At 36.9% G+C, this 16,509-nt stretch overlaps 1 protein-coding gene across 4 annotated transcripts; it reads right to left on the reverse strand.

Moving 5' to 3' along the window:
- Nucleotides 1–534: 534 nt before the first annotated feature.
- Nucleotides 535–15,265, reverse strand: LOC111264426 (ankyrin repeat domain-containing protein 13C-B). 4 transcript variants are annotated; one of them, XM_022840331.2, is made up of 9 exons: nucleotides 15,134–15,265; nucleotides 14,308–14,449; nucleotides 6,282–6,364; nucleotides 5,849–6,044; nucleotides 5,414–5,625; nucleotides 4,934–5,071; nucleotides 4,521–4,644; nucleotides 3,903–4,156; nucleotides 535–3,598 (listed from the first exon to the last, which is right to left on the reverse strand). In XM_022840331.2, exons 2-9 carry the CDS (start codon nucleotides 14,417–14,419, stop codon nucleotides 3,401–3,403), a joined length of 1,317 nt encoding a protein of 438 aa, XP_022696066.1. In that variant the 5' UTR covers nucleotides 14,420–14,449; nucleotides 15,134–15,265; the 3' UTR covers nucleotides 535–3,400. The 4 variants fall into 4 exon arrangements, with proteins under 4 accessions (XP_022696066.1, XP_022696065.1, XP_022696063.1 ...); XM_022840330.2 differs by having other exon boundaries at nucleotides 14,308–14,436; nucleotides 14,755–15,255; XM_022840328.2 differs by having other exon boundaries at nucleotides 14,755–15,255.
- Between the last annotated feature and the right edge of the window lie 1,244 nt (nucleotides 15,266–16,509).

Consider the following 16,509-nt stretch of genomic DNA (forward strand, 5'->3'; position numbering starts at 1 on the left):
AAGTTCTCCTGATCAAATAAGAAAGCCAAAGATTGACTTCAACGATGGAAAATTTTAATTCTAAAAGCAAGACATTTTTAAACGACTGATTAAATAGACTCAACAATTTAACCTGTGACTTGTTGTCTAAACTCATACATTCTTAGTTTTTTGATGTACATTTTTGAATTTTTTTTTCCATCTACTATTTACAACCATAGCTATGATTTTCGCTAAAACTGAAGCACCTAACATTAAAATAGAGCCGCCGTTTACCTTGTTGCCTGCACCAAGCTTGGCCATAAAACAAACTCTTGGATGAAATATCTAATTAAATTATTTAATAATATGAACTCGTCGGAAATGCGTGCACCTGTTGTGTATTTTCAATTGATTAGACTAAAAAGGGCGTATAGTACAAGTGATTTTGCCTACGATAAAGGTGTTAGGTGCCCACTAAATGAATAGGGGCTGATTTGACAAATATCTAAACTTGTTCCTTAGCAATCCGGTAGTAAGAAACGACAATATGTCGAAATGAGAATATCGGAAAAATTATCTCAACTTTAATCTTCAACTTTATTTACGTTGTTAAGCTTAACGTATAATGAATTCGATAGAATAAATTTGTCACCCTAAAAACTTTAGGATCATTTAAGCGCCAGATTTTTTCACTACAGTCACACTGCTCAAGTATGAAGGGGAAAACATTCGATTATGTGTCAAAGCGTTTATCGAGCAGCTCAACATATCGCACATTATAATTAGGTTCCCCTTTGTCCCCTTGTTCGTTTTCTTTAGTCACTTAAGTGCACCATGCAAAGAATATAAAATTATAATGTAAAATTAAAACGGGTGGTAGCAGATTGTATCGGTCATTCTTGTAGTATCAATTTGATTTCATTTTGCCTTCACGACTTTATTCGTTATTGTCTTGTTGTGTCACAACACATCTGCTATCTATAGAAGATGCGCCCATGCTACAACCCGGTATGCTGCTGTCGTTAGGTGATAAAATGCGGGGGTGGAAAAGGGGGGAGGCGCTCTAGTTTAGTGAATCGGGTGACATGTCCTTGATGTTCTATAACGTTAAGTAGCAAGTATGACATACTTATTATTAACTGCGAAAGGGGGCTTCTCTCGTAATTTACCTGCTTACTATACTGTTCTCCCGTCTCGCGCAGTTTTAGAAGCGACCGTGACATTGAATATATTCGAATTTATATACTCACTGACGGTTAGCTAACGAACAAAATGTTGAAACGTTAAACACAAAATGTTAAATAGAAAAACTCCATTGCGTACATGCTAACTAGACCGGTTTGGTCCACATATAACTTTAAGGGTCGGACAGTGCGTCTTGTAGTATAAAGTCTCTTCTTTGTTTCACTAACGATTAACGTTTGCTTATCAGTATCTCATTCTGTACGGGGACATATTCTGTCTCGCAAATGCGGCGACTCGAAATAATTATAGTGTTAGAACTTCACATTATAATTTTACTCTTATCATAATCCTTGTCAACTAGATCTTCAGAGAAACAGCGCTTTAGTATAGAATGGCTTTTGACTTTCAGTTGCCAGGAGCAATACATGCACATATCTACATACATTTCAACAAAACACTAGGATGTTACAAGTGTAAACATTAACGAAAATTGTCCTTTTGCACTCACTATAAAAATAAGCTTGCTTCTATCCTTGATGCTAGTGCACTAAGACATCCTTACGTCATAGCAACTACGATCTTTACCAAAATAACAAGGTGCTGAAATGCAATGAGGATACACACAGCAACCGAATGCTAAATAGAGTCGCTTTTTATTAAGTATTAAAAAAAAGAAACAAGCCTGATCACTGAATGTTAAATTATTTTTTTATGTTGCTCCTTATTATTTCTACGTTTAAAAAAAAACCCGTAAAAATAAGGCGCCGAGTTACTTCATGTTCCAACAGTATACAGAGTCCAGCTAATAAAGGACACTGAGCTATACCACTTCCGGTTAACACCGTAGCCTTCCGAGCATCATACTTCTAAATAGCTCAGTGTATATTCGCTGGGCATAGGACTAAAAGAAACTGGACAGATATAATGCATAAGTAATAACCCTTATTGAAATTGTCAAAACGGTCTTTCTGACATTCTATAGGGTCGTCATTATTATTAATAATTATCACCATTATTATTTCCCCAATTTTATTATGATGATTTTTATTATTATCCTCAATATATAGTGTATCTAATTAGTAAAACCGCCTCAGATTGATGTTATTATTAATTATTTTCATATCAGATACGATTATGAGGGACACCGACAAAAAAAGGGCTATATTTGTGGTCTATTATAGCTATCAGGTACTCTGAGGAATGAATGATATGTATGCCGTTGAGAATGATAGAAATATATCTTCCTGTAAATAGTCCGTATTCTGGTGTACGGGATGGCTCAAAAACAAGGTAAGGGATCGTATAAATAAATACTTCAATATTAAAAAAGAAACTCCCTAGTAGCAATATGATAACAAACTGACTAGTTGGTGCATGACCTCTTGACATGCACGCAAACCCAGTGCTATACTGTACAACATTATTTGTAGCAGAACTTCCATTTAGGGCGTCGTCAATTGGCTCGTTTCGTAACTTCGTGCTAATCTAAACTTGATTTAAAAAGCAATATTTGTCAAGCAATTTTTTCTGTTAATACGGAAAACTGACAAAGTTTGCTTACAGCTTATGAAATATATTCAGCATAATCGTACCGTTAAGCACGTTCTAGTAGAAGTTCAGGACAAATCTACATTCAAGTTTAAATTGACTGGAAATTCGTCCTTGATTATTTGAAAATTTGTCTTTCTTTGAACACCGCAACTACAATCGAAATAATGCAACTGGAAGTAAGCGAAATCAATTACTGCGTACTGTCTGATGCATTACCCTATATACCCACGTGGCCAGTGCAATGGCACCTAATTGAACGAATGTTGCTTCACATATTTTCGAACGATGGACAATAACTGATGAACGCATGACCATGCGAAGAATGAGTCTTTCAGATACCTACGGAGTGAAAATAACAGTGACCGATTTTGCCGGCCAGTTTCTCAAATCTTGCATCTAAAGCTATGGATTTAGTTATTCACAACGTCAATACGAGCTTTAAGCTCGATTCTCAAACTTGAACTTAGAGTTCGACGACCACTTATTGCTGCGGTAGACTGACCATTTCGCTGGGCTGCCTTAATCCGACGGCCAATATTATTGGCTTAGAGATTATTCTGGATCTTTACGGTCAGGGCTTTCAAGTGTCAACCCTAAGTTATGCAATTCCACTCACTATTCAGTCACTTTTCGTTCTATTTTTTGTTTTCATTTGCCTGTGCGTTCATATGTTTATTCACTCAAATTGTTTCTGTGTCAAATGTTAAAGGCCTGGAAAACGACCTTTGTCTTCTCGGTAACCCTGTGGAATGTGAAACAACTGCGGATGAAGATTGTCACGGAACTCGAACTCCTGGAAGGTCACCCGCGCTGTGACTGTGGGCAGAATCGGCAACTCAATCTTGACGGGGAATCCCGATGGAAGCTTCATTTCAACAAACTCTCGAAGTTTATTGAAGTGCTAGGAGACAAAAAGCCAAACACAGGCAGTTCAATTATTACTTCGAAAGCCTTCAACTCAGATTCCAAGTCGATTCAAATCGTAAAGTTTTCATGAATAGATACGGAGGTCTCTACTATATTCTATGATAATCAAATAACGCAATTAAACGTCGCACCAACTTAGCTAGGTTAATTTTTGCCAGGAGACTAGGATATTTAATAAAATAATCAATAATCATTGGTAAGTTACATTCGATACAATTGCAATTACAATTTCGATGAATATCTGTGACGAGCGTAAAGAACGAAAATTCTTCACTTACCTTAAACGGCGTTATAAACTCAAGGATGTTGAGCAAATGCTCAACCGACATAGGGAAGTCGTTGCTCATGGCAACGACGGCCTTAAAACTTTTTCGTGTGTACTTGCATACAGGCGTCCTGCCAAGTATGGGAGCGTCTTCGTTATTATTATTGTTTATATAATCATCCCATGTCAGCGTACAAGGCGGTGGAGGTGGCAGCGATTCACGACGAGTTGGATGTTCGATTTCGGCAAGCGCTGACGTTTTGCCACCTGAACGTGAGTAATGAAAAATGCAATCTTGGAGAAAGGTTTTCCAAAAAAAGCGCCAAGCCAACTGGGGGCGTTTGCAATAATCAGCGCGATGTCGTTTTAATTAGCTTGAACGATAAGACCTGTTTTTGTGGTACAATAATATTTGCAAATTTGAATCAAATACTGTTCGGCCTTGTTCAGTATATCCTGTCGAAAAATAGTTTCTTCTTCGTATAGAAATCCAACAAATGCGGCTTGCGTATTATGCTACGGTTGAAATTCACTTATTGACTCGACTTAATGAAAATCGAAATGCTATATAAATAAGTATTATTTTTGAGGTAAAAAGTATTTTATTTTTAGTGTTTTTCCGTTATAGTACCTTTGATACTATCCACCATGGCCTTCTGGTTAATGAGATCCTGTTCAGACAGATGTTCTCGTCTTTTTCGCCATTCAAACTCTAATCCGTGTACGTGATAAAAGTCTGCTAAGAAGCGCGATACCTGACAAAAATTAACTTAATTAGCCACATTATTTTACGTATACTGTGTATCTAATAGGTTTATATTCCACTAGCTAATCGCAACTAAAGTAAGGTATATTAGACAAGGCGATAGTCATATTGTACTTGCTAATAACTTTTTACGGTTATTCGAATTGAGTAGTTTATGAGGCAAATGAAATTAATAAATTTATAGAAAATAGAGAAGTCTGAAATATCCAAGCTGAAGTCGCTTGAAATTTAGCACCGTTTAGCAACGATTAAGGTTAATTAATAAAGCACGTTCGAACCTTTTCCGTACGACTTTCCCGTAACAGCCACCCAGTCTGCACGCGTGAAAAGGTGACATTCTTTGTCGAGAAGTGGGCAGACAAAATATCTGTGCTCATTAACATATCGATTTCATCCTCCAGTTCAGCCTCACTTTCCTTTTAATAGAAAAAACACTTATTATGGGATTAAATTTGACTAGATTATGCACAGTATTAGTAAAGTTATTTACGTGAACTTTATATGCTAAAAAATACCTCAGCGTATCTTAATATGTGTGCCTGCTTTCTAAAATCGTTACATCGATAAACCGAATTTTCAACCATCGGCGATTATTTAAAATGTACCTATTCACCTTAAAAATGTATTTAAACCCAGAAACTCGGTTCATTGCTATTTGTATATCGCCAACTTGGTAAACTTAATTATAATTGACTATGTGACATGTAAATATGAATCCATGAAAAAAAAATTTACAACTAACTAAAAAGGCCACTCACCGGGTAGCGCACCATTTGAAAAACCTTTTGCGTATTATCCAAAACAACGACCATTTTTCCAGGCTGGCAGTTGCCTTGCAAAAGAAAAGTGATATCGCCACGTTCCCATTTCATGTCTTGAAAGTCAATGAGAGTTGTGTCCATCCGGATCGAGTTGCCCCGTTTTTGAATTCGGCAGGTGTCCGATGGAAGGATCCTTGATACTAATGGAACTGAAAATACAGAAACAAAAAACAGAGGAACAAGTGATATTTAACTGGTATGGACGAACAATTTAGTTTAACAGAGCAGTGGTTGTAGTGTTATGCGTCAGATATTTAGGACGTATTCGAGCAACCAAAAAAGTATGGCAAATCGTTTTAAGCAAATATGATTGACGTAGCGCTTACTCCATTTGTATCGCTAACCAGTAAAATAACTGCCTATGAAACGTACTCCAGCTCTGGAAATCCCATTTTAATTCCATATAAAAGTCTCCTATAGCAGATAGCATGTTCAATAGATCAGGTCTCCGCCCTTGCATCGTATCCCGTGATTGCTGCTTCAACTTTCGAAGAAGCCCGCCTATCAACTGACGATCTCCACGGCTTACTGCTTCCCGGAGAGGTGTCCATCCTTGAGCATTTCGAACCTACGACACACAGTAACCAAATGGCAAATCTGACAAAAAAGAACTTGGGAAGCTTGTTCAACAAAGATTTAATTCATTGGTCCAGGCCATATTGAATAGGACGAACGAGGTCAAGTTCAGAACTTAGAGTTTCTTTAGTTTTTTTTCTTTATCTTTTTATATACTGTTCAGTATGAAAGCTCGAGCAACGAGTCGATAGATAATGTATTAACTGATGAGGTCGTTAGGACCACGCACCTGTACAGTAGCTCCATTTGCTAGTAGTAAATTCACGATTTCATTATATCCTAGCATCACAGCAAGATGCAGCGGCGTATTTCCTGAAATATTTTACATTCACCTAAGTTAAACACTATGCTTAGTCACTCTACCAAAATGACTGAACGTATGTTATGAAACGAAGGATTTGCAGTAATCTATAGACCTTAGCATGAGATATTCTTCGAGCCACTATCCAATATTCGCTCTAAAGGTTCCCCTATTGAAAGCTTATCGGGAGCATATATTTCTTTACAAATGTTTTACTACCCAAGCATAATTAAAAAATTCAAATATATACGTACCTACGTTCTCGTATACATGCAACCATCTTTTAAAAAATGTATATAGTACCTGATCTTTAAGTAGAGTTTATTGAGAATTTGAAAAATTCGTATAATAATTTTTGACTGCACAGTTAATACATGTTTGCTGTAATTGCGCACCTAAAATATACATCATTAAAAGCACTTGACATATACAGTCTAGTTGAATGATATTTAGAAATTTTATGGAAGAGCTCACAGTCATCTATGACATTTGTTTCAAGTCTCGCGCTATATCGTACATGATTCATATAATATTCAAAAAAGAAAACTTTGATACTTCTCCCTGAACGTGAAATGCTATTAATTTCGTGTTTGCTTCTGAATAGCCAGCCCTATTCCAAAGTTCGCCGTAAGCATATTAACAAAGAAAAAATAACAAATATTCTGCTTCTGGTCTTTGCCATCATCTACCGGGGAGCTACAACGCGAACCTGTATAACAATAGAACGCAGAAAATCGACCGTCGCCCTCATGTGAAAGGTCACCAATATGAGGTGTCTAGTTCAAATGATCGCTTAATCCAGTATCTGCTATCACAAGTGGCAACAATAGCAAATATCCAATCGTAATAGATGTTTACATAGTAAGAACAATGTATGGATCGTTCCATTATTTCAATCAAGTTCACGTATTAATTAAAGCAATTTCTTTTTACTGTGAGCTTGCGACCTTGTGTTGGCGGATTCTATATCCTCTTGAATTATCCGTCGGAACTAAGTAAAACGTAAATCAAAGAACTCAGCGTAAAAGAAGTCAAATAGCAGGTAACAGGTGTTAGCTGACCCAGCTCGTTGCGGAGGTCTGGGGCGTAAGGCAGAAGTAGCTGTCGATATAAAGGGTAAAGCGTTTTCTTTCATTGCAATTATTCTCTTTGCATAGATACATAGACAGCACACGAAAACGACGAGACATGACGAAACAGCTGCCGGAAGCCAAGCCTTGGATGACTAATTCACGATTCAGCTCTTGCGGAGGATTTCTTTTGCAGTCGAATTCACAACCATAGAAGGTTAATGTATGAGAGAAATTCATCGATTTTGTCAACATCAGCTTGTGGGGTTAGTTGAGTGAGCTATAGTAGTCGGTAGATTGACATTTTGCGTCTTCATGGATATGTAGTTTTGTATTTTGACTGCCATTCATGAGCTGTGTGTTTTAGCTTGAAACCGACTTGGAAAAAAATGTATACGTTGATAGGAAAAATGGATCACAATGTCCCTAATTGTAAAACATACACCCTCTTCTACTTCAGTAAATAGTATTATGTACAGAACGCAAGTTCAGTGGAAGCTAGAAACTGTTAAAACTGGTCGACCTGGTATAAAGCCATGGCTTAAGCTAACTTAACGGAAAGCTATGTTTGGTAACGTCATTAGTTTAATGTAAAGTACTCTTCTTTGTAAAGGAGTAAAGTAATAGATAGGTCATTTGTGCTTGCCTTAAAAACAGTTTTGATTAACCAGAGTGAACAATTTTTTATCTCTCTATTATATGGGTATGTGTAGACAGGATATTTCCATCATCAAACGTTATTGGAAAATATAATATGCATCCTAAAGCTCACAAAAACTCATTTGATATATTAAACTCTTTAAATATTTAATTTATAGTTGAGCACGTCATGAACAAATATAAATCAGAATCGATGCCACTAATCCCAACAGCCTTTGGTGTAAATTACTCTAATGACAATATGAAGACACTACATTTAAATGTACAATATCATAATGTTCATTTTCACATTCATGATACAATTAGAAAATAACAGTTTAAACCATACATTTAAATCATAGGAAAATATATTTACAATATCAATAATAGAAATAAAAATACAAGCAAGGTAAATACGAGCATGGGCTTATATGTATAAATCCTCTTAACAATGAATCTTTATCTCACATCTGATAAAGGGCAGACCTGTTAACATTTTTGGCCACAGGAAAGCAGGTTAGGTATTAACGGTTGTATCGTCAAATGTTGCACTTCCAACTTACAGTACCGGAGTATTATACCCCGTAATATACTTCTTACATAGTACTAGGCTGCTACAAGTAAATCACGAAGACTTTTTTTTGACAAAGAACTTTAGAATTACGCACCGCTATTAGACGAAACTTGGCAAGCTGACACTTCAGTCTTCTAAAACACTGAGTGGAAACTTATTGGGTTTACTTTAAAGGAAATTAGTTCAGAAGTAAAAATATTTAATAAAATCAACACTCGGATTTTAAGTTCTTGTTTGTCGAAGGTCACAGCGCCGCGGAAATTTATCGAAGATTGGTAAAGACCTTAGGTAAGAAAGCCTCAAGGGGAAGCATACTACGTGAGTAGTGCAAACTTTTCAAGAACCGAGATGGGAATATTGCCAACCAGTGTGGAGGAAACCAAATACCGGGACCCGAAACACAAGAACGTATTACCCAATCAACGAGTCTTTTCACGACAGCACAGCCTGCAGTTGTGGTTTAAAAGGCTTTGTTAGCCCGAATTGACATTTCACGTACCTCTTACAGATTTACCAATATTGAAAAAAAAAAGCTGAAAATGGGAAAACCTACTCAAAATGGTTCTCCCAAGGAAATACGTGTAGTGTAATTCACGCACAATTTCTGGATTCCTATCCAACAAAAAAATCCGTTTGGGGCATACGGTCGCCGTAGTTGAAGAGAACTTTAGTTCTCCCGGAGAGAGACCAGGGTAGGGATTGGCGTCGCTCTGGAGAGATATCGAGTTAGGTGGCAGCGTCGAGTAGATTCGGACGTAAGGTAACGGTTGTATTTACAACGAACATCAAGGGCATCTGCTACTATGGGATACTAGCCGAAAATAAAACAATGAATGCAACATCCTATCAAATTTTAATGGCAATCGAAAGTATGCATCTGATTATTAATGGCAACGCTAGACCTCATCGCCACCTTTCAATTACTTTGTGGCTTTTTACTCGCTTATTTTTCTGATCTACGTTCGTGCGATTACGGGGCTTGCATATCCTAAAAAGGCAATTGGTAAGCAAGCGTATCATACTATAGATTTACCAAAGTAAATCTATAGTATGATAATAAAAAGAAGAGGTAAATTAGTAAGTATAATCGAATGGTAGGTATAAGTTGTGCAGAAATTGCCAAAGCGCTGGCATCTTTTAAAAAAATAAAAAATAAAAGAGTACGTCTAATATATATGCCTCACCCCACATAAAAAGATATATATGTATGTATTCTGGAGTGATTGTATTAAAGTTGCTGCACAAAATGGTTGTCTCGCAAAAAAATGAATTTACAATGTGTGATTTAAATTAGGCATACTTATGTTTTCTTTTTTTATTTTATAAGCAACTAGGAAGATTCGTAATTTCGCTATATTGTTCCGCTATTATATGGATACCATACATATCTACGGTTTTTCGAACAAGCTTTGGCTATGGGATTACATAACAGTCGTTTGTTGCTCTTGAAGATGCAAAATATCTAAACTGGTTGATAGATCGAATCGAATCGCAGACCCACGCGCAATCTATCACTGAATTAACTGATGTTGCCTAAATTATTATTAAGGTTTATAATACTGACTAAAGCTAAACGACACTAGCATACTGCGTAATCTACTCTAGTGGTAATGAGGGACCTCGAAATTGTCATAATTTTATGTACTGCCAAACAGCAGCCTCCTTAATTGCAAACATCGTTATGAACAGACACAACATAATTTAAAATAGCACTAGAAATAAGAACACTGAGAAGTGCGACTTTTGTTAATCATGTATCGTTACCTAGTACAAAATTTCAATTTAAGTAAGCTCAATTCGCAAACAACGATGATCAACAAAAATAAAGTATTTAAGGTCACTCGGTACTACTTCACCAATGAAATGTTGTTTCGGCTGCCACCTAAGTAAGCTCTAGACGAAATTGCCGAATTTTTTAGACTTATTTTTTATTATTTTAAAAGCAAATCTAGTCTAAACGTTAATTATGGGGTTGCATTACATTCTACGAACTCTGTACACGACACTGACGCATTGTCGCGCCTAGTGCTTTTTTAATAATTGTGCTATACAAATAGACCGCTACGTGGTATTAAACTTTGTCGAACTATCTTCGAGTCATACGTATACGGTGGCCGGCTGGTGGGTATTTAGATAAGAGAATGTGTTGTTTTTGTTTATGGTCTATCAGATTTAAACTGTAAAACACGTGTTTACTCACCACAAATACAATTTCCATTTAAGCCTGTCATGATACTCACACTTTAAAACCTAACCTAATAATACATAGATGATACATGAACCTATTATGATGTCTAGTGGCGTGCCAAGTTCTAGACGTGTACATTTTTCGTGTACTAGACGTGTACATTTACAGAGATTTTAAATTGCATCTCTGTCTTTTGTACACAAGGTCATGTGTTCTTTTAATGATTGCTGATGTGGGAGCACTTGCTGAACTAAGGTGTCGAGAAGCACAGCTCAAAATGAACAAGCGGGGTTACAAAAAAATAAAAAAATTTGACGCGATCAAGACGGTATTTAAAATGATTCATAAAAAATCATGTAACGCAAATAAATAGACAGATGACCGATTGCGACTAAACGAAAGGAACTGCCGAGATACATTATCGAGTACCCTTGCCATAGCTGAAAGAAATAGATATCATACGGCCTTGTCCGCAAAATCCACAGGCGTTGAGGCATACGTCGGCACAATCGAAGAGTAATTCCCCACTGGCGTACTAAACACGTACTGGACACGTACTAAACAGGAGAGGCGAAAATCGTGTCGACAGTATTCAAGAAATAGGTCATATTGCTTCATCGTTGATAAAGGGTGCTTATGCGGCGCGAAGAAAAGTAGTAATCATGGCGAAAAAATTGCAATCATAGTTTTGTCCTAGTTAAAAGGTAATCAATAAAAAAAAGACGTAGATTTAGTAACGTTGTCAAAAGCAAAATATGAAGATACAGCCATTGGTTGGCTCTTATTAGGATTAGATTAGGAAGATATGTAACATACCGTATTAGAATAGGAATTGATTTCGCTATGCAACTTGACTAGAAAATAATGCGGGGCGTTGAACCGTTAACTGAACAATATATCGTTTATTTTTTTAAGAAAACCAATGCGGAGATTCATATTAAAGTAACTCATGTCCTTTTCCTAGGCCATCCTTTCTTTTTAGCACTGTTTAATCCAGATGATCATTTTTGTATCCGTAGCTACCCCAATGGTAACGTGTTTGTTTACTGAACTTTGGGAGCACGTGGTAGTCCAGACTCGAATCCATACGATACACTTTATTTCGTGCTGGCAGCAGCTAGCCGTCTAAAGCAATGCTTAACAGCGTAAATACCGGATCTATAACTCGAAACATTCATATCAGGTAATCACTATTAATGTGGCTGTAAACACAACGTGCTCGCATTATCCACTTTAAAAATCGATTAATGCACTAGAAATATTCTTAAGAACCTTCCTTAATTATTCATACTTCATATATGAGGAGCTCTCTTTTGGCCAACCAAAACTGCGTATCAAATTTTGCGTGTTAGTTAGGGTCTGCTTTATGAATTGGCCAGTAGTTTTAGGCCCTGTATAATTATTGCAGTGACTTATTGGGGATTATTATGCCCCTCAGAGGAGAGCTACCAAAAAAGAAAGCGGAGTCTTAGGTACAATTGGATGCGTATAAGCTACGTTTCACACGCTACGTTTATTCCAAATGTTCGCCTCAACCTCAGCAAATGGATGTGGGCAGCGTGAAGACCATTCCAAAACAGGCGTATCAGCTTTAATCCCGTATCTAGTACTATTATCGTGCCAAAGCAAGCCCCTTGAAGTTTAATAACCCAGTCGTTAACTAACCGCCTGATTTTCACTCAAGCTTACTAAAGGGCTCGTCGTGATGTTGTTGTCAACTGCAGGTCTCTACCAACGTATTGTAAAACAAATTATATCCAAACTTATCATTAAGTTTCAATTCGATTTTGACAATGCTCTCAATCTTTTCAACATAGTTACCTTTTCAAAAACTGTGCCCTGCCTGGGACAGCTTTTAAACTATATCCAAAATGTCCAAATAAACAGGACCATATATTTTCTAAATAAATTCTTATCTATGAGTCTTGGCAGGTGGTTAAATTTAGCACAAAGAAATAAAAGTTGCATTTATTACAGAGTCGTACGGATCGAGCAGATCAGATCTACTGTTATATAGATGGCTGAGAAAAGGTTAAAACACGAAAAAGCGCAGCTATTGCTTTTCATACGGTGGGTATGAGCCAGATCTGACAACCCAGACACGAGCTAAGGGGAATAGGACCTAAATAGAAGTGTATCATGGTTGTTCAGATTCAGAATATTCACCCGACTCAACAACGTACAAGTACACGAGCATAACGCAGAGATCAGTGCGTTCGAAAATTGGTTAACGTATTATTTTTTCCTGCCGCTTAGATCTGAACATTTAAAAATAACCTTTATTTATAGAGGAAACAGTGTTTAAATATTTATAGTGTGGATATTATGCATCTAAAAGTTATTTTGATATTCGAGATCGCGTTATCATTTTACCACTATCATATCAGACTAAAAAAACGAAGAGAAATAATACATGAAACACATTAGTATATAGCGATACCAATCTTATGACCTGACGTGGCATATATGATTCGATAGACACTTTTACCATTCAAATAAGGTAACATCAAATAGCGACTATAACCTAATAGTTCGTTTCATGATACTTTATATACAGTTTTTCATTCAATACAAGTTGAAGACACTTCTCCGCTACACATTTTTTATGGCAACATTTGATCATATATTAACATGGACAGTGCTGGTGGCTCCGTTCCTGTTTCTAAACGGTAGTGCAACGTTGTCTCTAGACGTGTAAGTTAAGAATTATTTTCCACGTTTGAAAGCGGTCAGTTTACGAACAAGCAAATTGTTGTTATGCTCTATGAAAAAAATAAACTTGCCTCTTGGGGCAAAAGTATTCACTCAATCGACTCCATCTCCCGCGCGCAATTTTCTCAGGCGGGACCTCTAATGAGCCACAAAAAACTAGCCAAATCCATAGTCTTTTCACAAAGTCGCTTTGAATCAAACAAACATGCGGATTGACATCTTAAACAGTATACTTAGGTAGGTAATAAAGTTATATATGTATGTAAATATATATGTGCATATAAATTTTCTAACTCATGCACTTGCCATGGCATTTGCTAACATCTTTCTTAAAAATGTATAGTTTTTAAAATTAGGAGAGGCAACTATGATATAAACCTTAACGTTATTCGTGGTGACAAGATAGCTAGCTCAGCACGTATCGCTCGCCCACCACTATCGGTAACGGCTTAACGTCGGTCTGTATACATGAACACATTGAGTTTCTGAACTGTATGAGAGTGAACACTGACATTTATCATAACATACTCAAAGTATTCAAACGAGCATACCTGTATACAGAAGCTTTGACTTGTATTCGTTCTCTGAATAAGCTTTTTGTGACAAGTCCTCATGTGGTGATTGTAGTGACTGGTGCCGTTTAATAACGAGCAGCTTTACGACACTCTTGCGTTTCCATCTAACTCACCCGTTGATATTACAATGTTTGTTCATTAACAAATAACTTGGCATTTTGTATGTAATGTTGCCGACATCGAATAAAGCACTCACCATATTTGTCCTTAAGCGAGAGATCAGTCGTCCGTACAAGCTCTGCCACCTTTTGGACATCGTGTTTAAAGACCGCTTGGTGCAGCTCAAAGCCTGTGCCTTCGGCGGCCATGCCATACAAACTGACAGCTGTTGAGTTACACTACAAATACTCAGCACACATACATAACAAGACCGTCTGAACATATGGTATACGGTTTTGCCCTTATTGTTTTTTTAAGTGTTCCTATTGTTGTTTTCCTTAACGCTTATCTTGCTTCTTAATCGAATATTTCAAAATGCTCGACTTCTGTTTGTCAGCTGGACTGAGCAAGGAATCCTCAACACAAGCAGTTCTGTGTGAGCCGGTGTCACTTGGGTTCAGCTAAGTGGGTTCAGCTAAGTGCATTAGAAGAACATCTACGCCTAAAGTAAATCAGCAGCAAAGAGTACGGAAAGATGCTCAACCTGATCTGTCGTTTTCTTAGTAGTCTTTAATCAGTTTCTATTATGTCATCGCGTGCTAAATATCTCGCACATTGTTCCGTCAAGGGTTCACTGATTTTTACACATTCAAGAACACTCGTTTCGACCCAGCAGCATCAGCAATAACACAACCAACCAACAGTATCACTAACAAAACTAGTATACCCTATTTTTGTACTACGACTCTGTCGTTATTATGATACAATTCCACATATATTTGCTATTATACGTATGAAGTCACCGCTAATCAGTCATTAGAATGGCGAGTCACGAAATAACGTTCGTTTGCTATGGTTGAGGTTCGGGCACACCAACGCTATCTTCGCCTTTTATCTGTCCACTATCATTAGGTCAGACTCACAGGTTAGCTGCCTTTTTGATTCGATTACTCATCTGCAAAAATAAATAAGTGGTAAAGAGAAGAATGGCGGCGGATTCCAATTTCAGCTGAATGTATGAGACGAATAAAAGACTGCAAGTAGACATCAAATTCGTCTGCAACAACAAACAATTTTCACAGTCAAAATTGTGAGGGGAGGGCACCGCAGCGACAAATGGCCTCCTAGCGGTGATTCTGTATTTTGTCGTCTGCCAATGTTTGTAGATCCATTGGTTTACGGCGGGCTGTGACCACGAACGGTTCGGTCTCTTGGTTACGGCGATAGGGTAAGCGGAAAGGTTTTTGCATGTAGAAGAAAATCGTGGAGGTTCGAATTGTGCTGCGGGAGTATGATAAGAAGAACTCTATCCGAGTTGACAAGTTATTATGGAATCGTTGCAGCAGTTGTTATAGTAATATTTTTGATATTCTATATGTACCGATAGATTGATTATGTGTAATGGTTGACGATAAATAAGCGAAATGCAGCAGTTTCTTCTGATGAAATTCTTTGATAAATTGCTAAAGTATGCAAGTGTGAGTGTATAAAAATTACAAATATTCCTAACTAATAAGTCGACTCAAAGTTTAAATAATTTTTTAACAATAAATAAGAACCTTTTAATTATTAACGGATATGGTGATGAGGTTGAAACAACGAACAATCATTACAATAAGCAGCATCCAGTTTATGAATCATCAACTCTTAACACACTAGCGAAATACGTTCAAGTTATTGTGATTAAAAAAAAATGTAAATCAAGCGTGTTAAATACTTTCAGCAAACAAGAAAAACAGAAAATGTTAATTAAGCCCGACGACAATTTTAATAGGAACCTTTGAACGCGTGAAATGCACGAGTATTCAGTCAAGTACTTTGGCAAAGGCACACTGGAGCAATATGGGAAATTTTGTTAAATACCTTTAACGGATACAAATGATATAGCTTGCAAACATATACTCCATAAAAATACAGCATACAACGGTATGAAACTGTTGTGTAAGAAAAATACCCACAGGCAATGCCAGCCTTCTGAGGGTCCTGGTGCCGTATCTTTTGTCGGCCTTGTCTACAGATCTGAAAATAAAATACTATTTTGCTGAAAAAGAACCTGGATACGGTCTGGTACACGTTACAACTGAAAGCTTAATCTTTTTTAAAGCACGAGGCTCAGTACCATACTTTGTTGTGTTCTTTTGCTTATGAGCTACATACATTAAAACGAATAGGCTGCCAGGGTGAGATTTGATGTGAATTAAATAAAATGATTATTTAAAGAGGTTTTTTGATCTACCACGAAACATAATTGTGATGTTTTTTTAAAGCAGCGTTTCTATACAGAAGAAAAGCCACGTAA

Source organism: Varroa jacobsoni, unplaced genomic scaffold (assembly GCF_002532875.2).
Source record: "Varroa jacobsoni isolate VJ856 unplaced genomic scaffold, vjacob_1.0 scaffold_858, whole genome shotgun sequence".
NCBI lineage: Eukaryota > Metazoa > Arthropoda > Arachnida > Mesostigmata > Varroidae > Varroa > Varroa jacobsoni.

Bases quoted from the DNA above. Each gene is read 5' to 3' on its own strand.
- LOC111264426 (XM_022840331.2), bottom strand. From the start codon at position 14,419: ATGGCCGCCGAAGGCACAGGCTTTGAGCTGCACCAAGCGGTCTTTAAA. The intron at 4,645-4,933 runs GTTCGAACGTGC...AATTTTTGTCAG, and splicing joins GGGAAAGTCGTACGGAAAAG to GTATCGCGCTTCTTAGCAGA. The intron at 3,599-3,902 runs GTAAGTGAAGAA...TTTGTCTCCTAG, and splicing joins AGTTTATAACGCCGTTTAAG to CACTTCAATAAACTTCGAGA.